This window comes from Nyctibius grandis, chromosome 6 (genome assembly GCF_013368605.1).
Source record: "Nyctibius grandis isolate bNycGra1 chromosome 6, bNycGra1.pri, whole genome shotgun sequence".
Taxonomy (NCBI): Eukaryota; Metazoa; Chordata; class Aves; order Nyctibiiformes; family Nyctibiidae; genus Nyctibius; species Nyctibius grandis.
Window position 1 is genome coordinate 26,521,552 of NC_090663.1, and position 10,014 is coordinate 26,531,565.

Sequence of the window (10,014 nt, forward strand, 5' to 3'; positions counted from 1 at the left end):
CTATTTTTAAGACATCAACAGCCACTTACTAGTCAAGCTAACAGGTGGAATGACAAACCAGGAGGACCACAAAATGAACCTCCTACTCAACTTTTCAGGTTTTCTTCCTTTCTTTGTGGCAAGAGTGGCATGCATTGCCCAAACAAATAGCATCTCTTGACATTTCTCTATAACCACAGTAGGTAATTCCCACTTCAAACCTAGCGAGCAAGTGGGCCTTATCGCATGGCTAAAGGTTCATGCTTCAGACTCTCCAAGTTGTGGTTCATCATAGTTTCTGCAAATGCAAAGTGGCTTTAAGAAGTCCCTTCCCCTTCAGTCCTCGGCGACCCCACTGGATGTGCTCCTTACAGACTGCAGCCCTGAGAACAGTTTTAAACTGGATTATCGAAATGACCAGGGTTTAAGAAAAAATGCCTCAAAAAGTCTTCAGCTTTTAAGCAGCCATTTTACTGAATCAGTATAACCTGTGATTTGGCAAACTGCTCTATCAAGACACTGAGTAAGCTGAAGTGAGGGAACAAGCAGTCATGGGCAAGGATGAACGTAACTAGAACAAGCTTTCCTGAAGTAACTGTAATAATGCGGAGCCATAGTCTCACAGTACGCTCCAAAAATAAGGGCAGATGGATTAATTACATGTAAAAAAAGTATAATGTTCTACGTAATTATTTTTAAATCATCAACTTGAAACCCCATCAACTTGACACAGCCTCTGAAAACATACATAGAATGTAAAATACAAAGCTGATTCAAAGTTGCATACAATGCACAGAAGGCAACAATTATACAAAGGAAATGGGAAAATGAATCCCAAATACTATTAAATGTTCACCGCAAGCAAGAAAAAATTCTATATAAACCAGAGCCAATCTCAAGCTGACAAGTAACTCCAGCAACAGAGCTAGATCACATTTTCAGGACAGACCATTGCTGAGCAACCACTAAATACCATCCCCTCCCTCCAAAAAACCTGAACCATCAGAAACTACTCAGGCTGATATCCCCAGCCTACACAATATACATCACCTGTAAAGGTTTGCATGGTAAAAAAACATGTTTTGAGTTTCTTTGTTTTCTTTTTGTACCTATATAATCTGTTTTATGATTTAGTTTAGGACTCCCACTCATAGACTGCCACCTGAAACATCAATGAGAAAACCTCATCAGCTACAATCTAATCTGCAGTCAAAAGGTGATGACAACCTAGACAAATTCTCAAAAGATAGATGCAATGTATACAAGTTAAAATAAAATTTAAAAAAGAAAAATGCCAGAACTGTGCCTATATTGGCACTTTTTTCCCTGACAGTAGGACGTTTAAAAACTCTTAATTTATCAGCTGAATACCCTGTAGCATAGATTAGTCCACTAATTGGATTGAGATTTAAAGAGCTTTTGAACTAGTCAGGAAAACATACTTAAAGTATTTTTTGCCATTTAAAATGCATTAACATAGATAAGCCAACATATCAGCCTATATAGATAAGCCTAAGCAGTTGTCCTTAGATACTTAAAAATCTAATTCTATTAAAATTCAACAAGATACAAACAACTTTGCAAGGTATTGTGCTTATTACTAGTGAAGCATTAAATCAATATTTCTATATAAACACAATTTACACAAAGTCCATAAACTGCTTGATGCCATTGATTTTATGTTCAGAGATGTAAAAATTCACCAAAAGCAAACCAAAAATATCCTAGAAGAAATTAAGTAGCTGGATCAAATACTTGGTGCTGTGCAACCTTATAAGCAGAGCAAAGCACTCAGCTTTCATTATCAAACATCCTACACATATCAAGAAGTCTGCCTTCAAAAAAACCTCAGCAGTTATGACTTAATGCAAAAACAAAGCTTGACCAGCTAATGAGCAATATATTTTATATCCCAAGTCATAGCTACATCATTCATTGTATGTTCCCTATTCCTCTTCCCCAGAGGCATATTATACTTATTAACAGACTGTTAATAGTCCACCTCACTCTCATGATGTATGATGTTGCTTCAGAATGGCTTTTAATGACAAGTTCAGGCCATAGTAATCTTCCTTGACTCAAATCAATCCATATAGAAATTAATTTGCTTTGGTGTTTTGCTGTCCTGGCATTTATATATACCTGTCATTGTATACCAGTCTACATATCAAAATTACTTGAAGATGTGATCTAAATAAAAAGATTTAGGAGCAATATTCAGCACACTTAAAGAGATGCTTAAGCTGAAGATCACAGATTGCATTCATGTTACTAATTCAGATCCCACGTACTCTTGTTTGCTTAAAAATGAATATGTTAGGTATTGAAACTGAGTATCATCTGCCCTTACTTAATCCTTATCTAAAAAGCAAAATACAAGGACAGTCAGCCTCAGACAAGGACTAGTTTTTTACGCTGGTTCTAATCATTACTACTCTGACAAAGACAGTATTCTTCCATCAGAGCAATGGCTCAAGAAAATTTTACAGCACCTTTAGGAAACAGAATATAGGAGGAAAAAAAGCACATTAATGAAAAAATTTTTCATCCTTCATTAAATTGCAATTTTTACATGGCCTAGACATATCTATTAACATTCTAGTTAAACACTGTATTCCCTCCATATTAGTAAAATAACGTTTGACCACAAAAATATTCCAAGACTACAATGTCTTGAACGCTGTGATAAGAATGAAGCTGGAACGGACTACATAAGCAAAGGTATTGCTCTGTAACAAACTTTCTCTTCCCTGAGGTTTTACAAACTCAGAGAAAAAAAGAGATGGGAGCACCTTAGAGAGGTCATCCCACTGTGAAAAAGCAGGATTAACTGTACCTAGACAACTATCTGTCAAGCATGGCTAAAGACCCTACAAAGGCAATAGCTTGCCCTCCAAACCTATTTTCTTTCTCACTGCAAATGGAGGGATACAATTCTGCCTTTAGTATCTACTAGCACAGTATCAGATTCTGCTTGCACTGAGTTACAGAATTACTCTTTCCTTGCATGTAGTTGAGAAGATTTCACACTTAGCATGATCACTAGGGCCTGCTCAATATGAGCCCCAGTTATCTCAAAACTTTGCCTTTACTACTGAGATAAATAGACAATTCCCAAACTTCTCATAAAGCATGAGAAATCTCTACAAATATTTAATATTGCTAAAAGAACTCAATTCTTGAAAAATAAATCCTTTTTGTAACAAAGATCAAACCTGTTTAGTTGTTATGTAAGCAATATAAAACTCATCACTAAAATAATGCATTATATTTATTTTTCTAAATCTCCTATACTAAACTTAAGTATAATCTATATCCAGCTGATTACTTCAAGCACATTCCAGTTGCTTTCATATTGTTTGATTTACAGAAAGTAGCCCATAAACAATGATGAAATCTTCTCTCTGCTCTACTGATAAAGAATCCTATTTGGTTACTCAGGATTTTGCCCATTACGTCCATGCCATTTATTTCTTATGGCATGCCTTTTAAAGAACTTTGTTTACATTTTATGAATTGTTCTAGCAATCTACCTGCTAAAAATAAGTACATGCAAATTCACTATCTTCTTCTCCATAAAGTTCAAGGAGTTACAAGATCGTATTTCCTGCTTTCAGGCACAAAAATGAAATGTAGCTATCAAGCTCACAGTATACACAAACAATTGTTGGCCTTAATGCTAATATTTAAATAAATTAAATAAGATCCATGTAAAACCTATTTAAGTACAAGACAAATGAAATATTCAGATATGGCACATGATCTGCTCAAACATCTCAGCTAAGCATAGCTGGAAAACATGTCTCAATAGCAACATCAGCTTACGTGTTTCTCCCCCTCCTCACCATTAATGTGTCAGTCCATCCATCTGTGGAAAAAGAGCAACCACTTAAGGTTCAAAATAATTTAGACAGAATATTGTTTGCTGGGGTGGTTTTTTCACTCTTTTTTGGTTTTGGTTTGGTTTTGGTTTTTTTTCTTTTTCTCTCATACCTGGATCACTTCTAATTCAATTCACCATGTGGACCTACACACTGTTTAAAGGGCACAATCCAAGGACTGCTTAAGCTGGCAATGCCACAAGCAGGAATAGTCAGGAAGCCGTGACCTCAGTTCACCCTTCAAGGAAAAGGCACCTGGTGACCAAAGCGAGTGCTTCATCCTCTCCTGGCTCTAGGGGAAGTATCCTTTGAACCGCATTAAACTATAACACCACTTTTTACCTCCAGGCCGGACATCTAAGGTGCATGGATGTAAGCTTTGATTTAAAGCATTCAATTTTAAGCATGATTTAAAGTAAACTTTTTTGTTGTTTTTTAATTAAACACTTTTAAATTCAGGCCTAAACCCCCAAAATCTTATTTATTAGCTCAATTTCCTAAATACATGCTAAATACCTCACTCAAGAATTTAAGAAAACTAAGTATTTTTAAAAGCTTACTAAGGTAATGGAGCTTTAGTGAACTTAGTTAGATGGCGTAACTGGCCAGCTTATGTCCCTTGGCATTTCAGAACTGGTGGATATTCTGCTAAAAGAAACAAGCTCTAAATCAGTTATTTACTTTTATTCAGTACATTCAAGTTATTTAGATATAAAATACAGCATTCTGCTAGAGCTGCAGTAGAGGTTTCTGTTATCAAAGACTAATCCCATTTTTCAGATTCTTAATTCAAGTGCTTAGCAGAAAATTTGTTTAGAACTCTGATGATAATTATGTACTGATTCAATACAGGTTTTTAGTTATTTTAATAATAGCAAGTGTAGCTAGAACAGTTTGCCAGGACTTCAAATTAAATATACTTTTTAAGAGTTACCCAATTTAAATATTTACTTAAATTTATGTATTCTAGACACTATAGTCAAATTCCCTTCGCATAACTAAGTGGATGAAATAAAAAGCAATTTCAATCACAAGTCGAAATATATCACTGCCCAAACCAGACATACACAAAGATATTTAGGAACTTTTTGGGCTTCTCTGCTTTACTAGTAAGACAGTAGCTACAGAAGAGACCAGGCAAGCTAGAAAAGGCTGCAAAGAACAGGTTAAAAAAAAAAGTGTATTTTCTAGAGGAAAAACCTCTTAAGTGAAGAAAACCTATTGCCTACCATTTGCGTCGTCTATTGTTCAAGGAAACTGTACTTTAGGGAATATGCATAAACTGAGTAACAAAGGAAAAATACCTATCATCTAAGAGGAACATTCAACAAGTTTGTGAATTCCCCTTAATTTCTAGCTTCCTTGTAGTAATCAGAACCTACAACCAGAAGTGAAATAAGCAGGAAGTCTGATGAGAAAAAGGAAACCACATGATGAAAGAACACACTGACAACTAGTAACAGTACTGCCAATTGCCTTAGAGGTTAAGCAAGGTTGTTTAAGGTCTGCTGTTAAGAACAGACCTCAAAACCTTAACTAGATTTGTCAAAAGCAGTACCTCAAAAAAGTGAGCAGAAGAATCAGCCACATTTCTTTAAAGCTTGCTCCACCTGCACCTACTTTGAGATCACTAATAGTAAGATGCATGCAGCAATTCCCAGGGACGACCTACCTGAATATAATACCTAACAGCATCCTTACTACCCAACATCATGTTCAAAACCATAGAACTGCGAGTCTTTCATAGTACCTCAAGCTGGAGCCTGCTATGAGTCCTTAAATTAGAGACTGAGCCTTTGGCTCACTGAAGCCATCACAAAAATTGTGAATGTGGGCAAATTTTGCAGTAGGTCTGGAAAGAGAGCTTTCTACTCTGAGAGGTAAATGTCTGCTCTTGTGAGTTCTTTCCTAATACCTATTTATTTCTAAAGTACATGCCCTATCAACGCTTTCCATAAGTCGTCTGTAAAAAGTTTTAGACAGAAGTCCCTGAAAGCCTGGGAGTGGGGACCCAGAGAGGAGATACCTCCCATGTAGGGACAGGTTCTATTAACAGCAAACAAACGATAGCTAAAAGCAATACCGTATAATGCACGTAACCCTCAACAACTCTAAACCATTGCAATTTCTACACTCCCAGACGGAGCTCGTTAGGAACAAAAAGGAAGACCAAACGTAATAAATCATCTTGTTAGTCCAAACAATCACACCATGAAGGCATCTGACATTATTAAGAATTCAATGAGAAAAACAACGAAGAGTATCCAGAGCAGTTTTGTCCTGTTAAGAAAGGGAAAAACTGCAATATGAAGGGCAGTAACAGAGACTCTGTCCATTCCTTGTGTGTGACACAACATGCAGTTGATAACGCTGCAGAAACATATACAGAGACAAAAAGCTCATGTTTCACTGTTTACCAGTATTAAAATTGCAGTGCTTATGGTGTAATTGCTTTGGTCATGACCTGAGCAGCACATAGCTGCTACTGCAAACATACATAGCACTGATGCTTTGCATTTGCATTTCTGTTGGAAAATTTTTCCTCAAATTTCAGCTTTCAAATACAACACGCACTGCATGCAGCGACCACACACATTTAACAAAGCACACTTCACCAATTTGGCTGTTTAAAAAAAAAAAAAAATCCTTCCCGGACACATCAGATATTTAAAAGTATTCCGTATCACAGGTAAATTTACAAGTGCAAGCAGCATCTAGCAAGCAGCACTAAATCAATGCTTCCAAACTCATCATATCACTGCATTTATGCAAACTAACATCCACACTAGTTTAGATGAGTCAAAAATCAATTTTAACTAAAACTAGTATATTTCCTGTGTGAAGATACAGCAGACAAGCCGACAGAAAGCATTTGGCAAACTCAGAGGAAGAAGTCCTGTTCTTTCATATCTTTCGCATTTCCTGTTAGACTTGCCAACTTTTAGCTTTCATAAGTACAGCCCTATTCATTTACATATACCAGACTAAATTACTGCTATAGTTGTTAAATCCTACCAAGCACATGGCATACTAACATTCCTCCAGCATAATTGCCTGCAAGCTCAAAAAAGCAATCCTAAGTATAAACATTTGTAAAAAGTCAGTACAAACCTATGTATACACATCCTTTGGTTTACTAAAAGATCTGTTTACACCCTCTTCAAGGTGCCAGCAGTAGCTGAACTGTATAATAATCTCGACGTGTAGAAACATGCAGTAATATGCCAAAGTAACAACCATCAAAGAGCAAAATAATTTTTTATCTGTTAAAAAATATTTTACACTAAAGCAACTGAGAAAAAAAAAAAAGATGGCCATGATCAAGAAGAGAAGAAAAATCCACAATTCCTCTCCTCCTCTTACCTCTGCATACAAAACCTGAAAAAAATAAGAATTGGGGCCTTGGAGAGCACTAGCTACCAGTCAACACAAATTTGAAATTCAAGATGCTTAAACTCTTTCAGTGAAATTGATTAGCTGGGGAAAAAGAAGAAAAAAAAATGCTAGTATCTTTAGCACCATTTTAGTGGCCCCAGTTGTGCCTAGCAGTACTTATTTCTTTCTGCTCTCCTGAAGAGAAGGATGGACTTGATGACAAGCCTTCCATTCCTCTTGCTTTCAGAAAACAAATAGCACGTGGCAGGTATCTCAATCCTTTCTGACCAAGCTGGCCTGCACCAAGTAATAATTACAGACATAATTATTACAGTATAGAAAGACTAGAAACATTTATTGCTTAATTTTATGCTAATAAGTATACACATGATAACTGTTTCCAAGTTTAAAGTTTGCTCTCAAACAAGCTGGTACGCACTTTATCAGTTACATACCACCCAAAGGTAATAAAGGTGATCAATCATGCCAGGTAAAAATGAGCATCACCTTAAACACAAATGTTTGAGAAGCGTAGACAACACACAAAAAAGCACTTCAGACTACACAGGCAACAAAATCAGCTTCACTTCGAGGTAATAGTACCATAACATTTGGGGTTAGATATAAACAAAGAAAATGTCATTTAAAACTAACTTCCTCTGACACTTGTGTGCGTGCGAGCGTTCTTCAGAGATCTCAGGGGTTACAGTCAACTGAATTTCCAAAACCTAAACGCTAAGCCCAGTTTAACCTCACAACAGACGGTGAAGTAGAAGCAACTCTGACGCACTGCTACCTTGTGAGCCACCCGATTCCAGCTCAAAGTGAAATCAACGGCGGAGGAGTTGCCAGACTCGGTCTGTGTAGTGCATTAGAGCTTTTTCTTTCTTTTTTTTCCGCAACTCATGGCCATACCTTACTAAATTAACAGTCCGGGGCGGGCGCCGTCGCGACATTAGGGACCGTTTTATCGCTAAAAGCACCGGCACGGGGGACACGGACAGCACCGCTACTCCCAGCCCGCCTGGGCGGGACCCGGGACTCCCCGCTCCCGCCCCGAGCGCCCCCTCAGCCGCCGCCACCGACGGCCGCGCTCCGCTGGAACCTCCCGGCTGACAGGCGGGAGAAACTTCGGCCGCTGCGGCCGCGGAGCCTCGACCTCCTCCCTGCTCGCTCCCGCTGTCGCCCCAGGCGGCAGGGCGGAGGGGAGACGCGCCCTCCCCTACTACTCTCCAACAGGCCGCGGCGCAGGGACTCAAACGCCCGAGTTACCCGCTTCGGCCCCGCGACGGTGCGGGGGAAGGCTCCCGGGTAAGAAGCAGCGGGGTCAGCCGAGGCACCCGAGCGGCGAGAGAGGCCGGCGGGGCCCCGCGGCTCGCACCCCCACCAAGGTTACAGCCGGAGGCGGAAGGCCGCGGGGAGCCAGGGGGTCCCGGCTTGAAGCTTCCTCTCCGACCGAGCTCCCATCCGCAGTAAAGGACCGAGGCCGCAGAGACCCACCGGGAGCGGAGCCGCTGCCCAGCCAGGCAGCCGTCGGGCCCAGCGAGGAAGCAGTCGGCGAGATCCCACCCGTCACTGGCGGAGCCATAGCCGGCGCCGCAGCCGCGCTGTTCCCGCTTCAACAGCCGCGCTGCTGCCGCTGGCCTGCCCGACCCAGCCCAGCCCAGCCCACGGGCGGCGGGGCGAGCCCTGCGCGCACGACGCCTGCGCGGAGTCGCCGGTCCGGGGCGGTGTTGCGCCGTAGCGTCCCGCCCTTCATGAGACGGGCGAGGGTGGCTGGGCTCGGGGTTGCGGTGCGGGGCAGCTGGGGCTGGGGCTGCGAGCAGGGGCTGCAAGCAGGGTGCTTCGGCCGGGCATTGAAGAAGGGGGAAGGCGTTTCTTGCGTACAAGGATGTTTCCGAAGTTGGCCCCCACCCTCAGAAGCAGTTTAATATCGCAGCTCCCAGATGTGGTGTTCTGAGCCCCCCGGCCCCCTCAGGCCGGGAAGCGTCACGCCGGGGTGCAGCGGCGAGGCAAGATGGAGATGGGGAATCGTGCCCTAAAAGTCCCGGGGTGGGCTGGGCTGACGCCTCGCCCCGCTACCGAGGGGCCGCAGGGCCCGGTTGGAAGTGGCCGCTCCCGCTGCAGCATTGGCACGGGGACCCGCGAGTGTTCTGGAACTTCATTATGACACTGCATTAGCTGTCCCTTCGCGTGTGGGGACACTGCTCACGCTCACCCTGTTGCCTGTTCGCATCCACGAGGCCTCACATTTATGTTTTATTCCTTAATTCTTCATAGCTAAACTCCATCTTAGATTTACACTCTGGTAAACTAACTCATGTGCTTAGACTTTAGCCCACTTCGAATTTCAGCATCTGCAACTGGACTTTTCTACTGACATGGCATGAAACTAAGTCATGCTCTTGTATCAAGACAGAGGCAATTATAGTTTCCCTGGAGTTCCAAATATATTACTCTAAATTATTCTAATCTAAATAATTTATTTACTTTTACTCATTTTAAATACCTAAGCAAAAAAACAACATTCATTTAAGAAACAATATCACAATAATTATAAAGGCAGATATATTCTTGAATGATTTTTTCATCTAGTACCAACGATGCATGCAGAAATATCCTTATCAGCCACTGACTAGACCTACCCACAGCTAGATTCAGTACACCAGACTGCCACCTTCTTCTTTGGGACAATCAGCCCATCTGACATCTCCCTCCCCACCCTCCCAATCTTGTTTTCTGGGCAAGAAAATATGCAGAAAATTATGTCTGCAAAAAT

The 10,014-nt window shown here is 41.0% G+C and overlaps 1 protein-coding gene across 2 annotated transcripts in view; it reads right to left on the minus strand.

The window, feature by feature from the left end:
* RELL1 (RELT like 1) overlaps nt 1-8,900 on the minus strand; it is a 29,267-nt gene extending 20,367 nt beyond the window's left edge. For both annotated transcript variants that reach the window (XM_068404218.1, XM_068404219.1), the window contains exon 1: nt 8,736-8,900. In XM_068404218.1, coding sequence (XP_068260319.1) covers nt 8,736-8,823 — 88 coding nt within the window. In that variant the 5' untranslated portion in view covers nt 8,824-8,900. The remainder of the gene's footprint in view (nt 1-8,735) is intronic.
* Between the last annotated feature and the right edge of the window lie 1,114 nt (nt 8,901-10,014).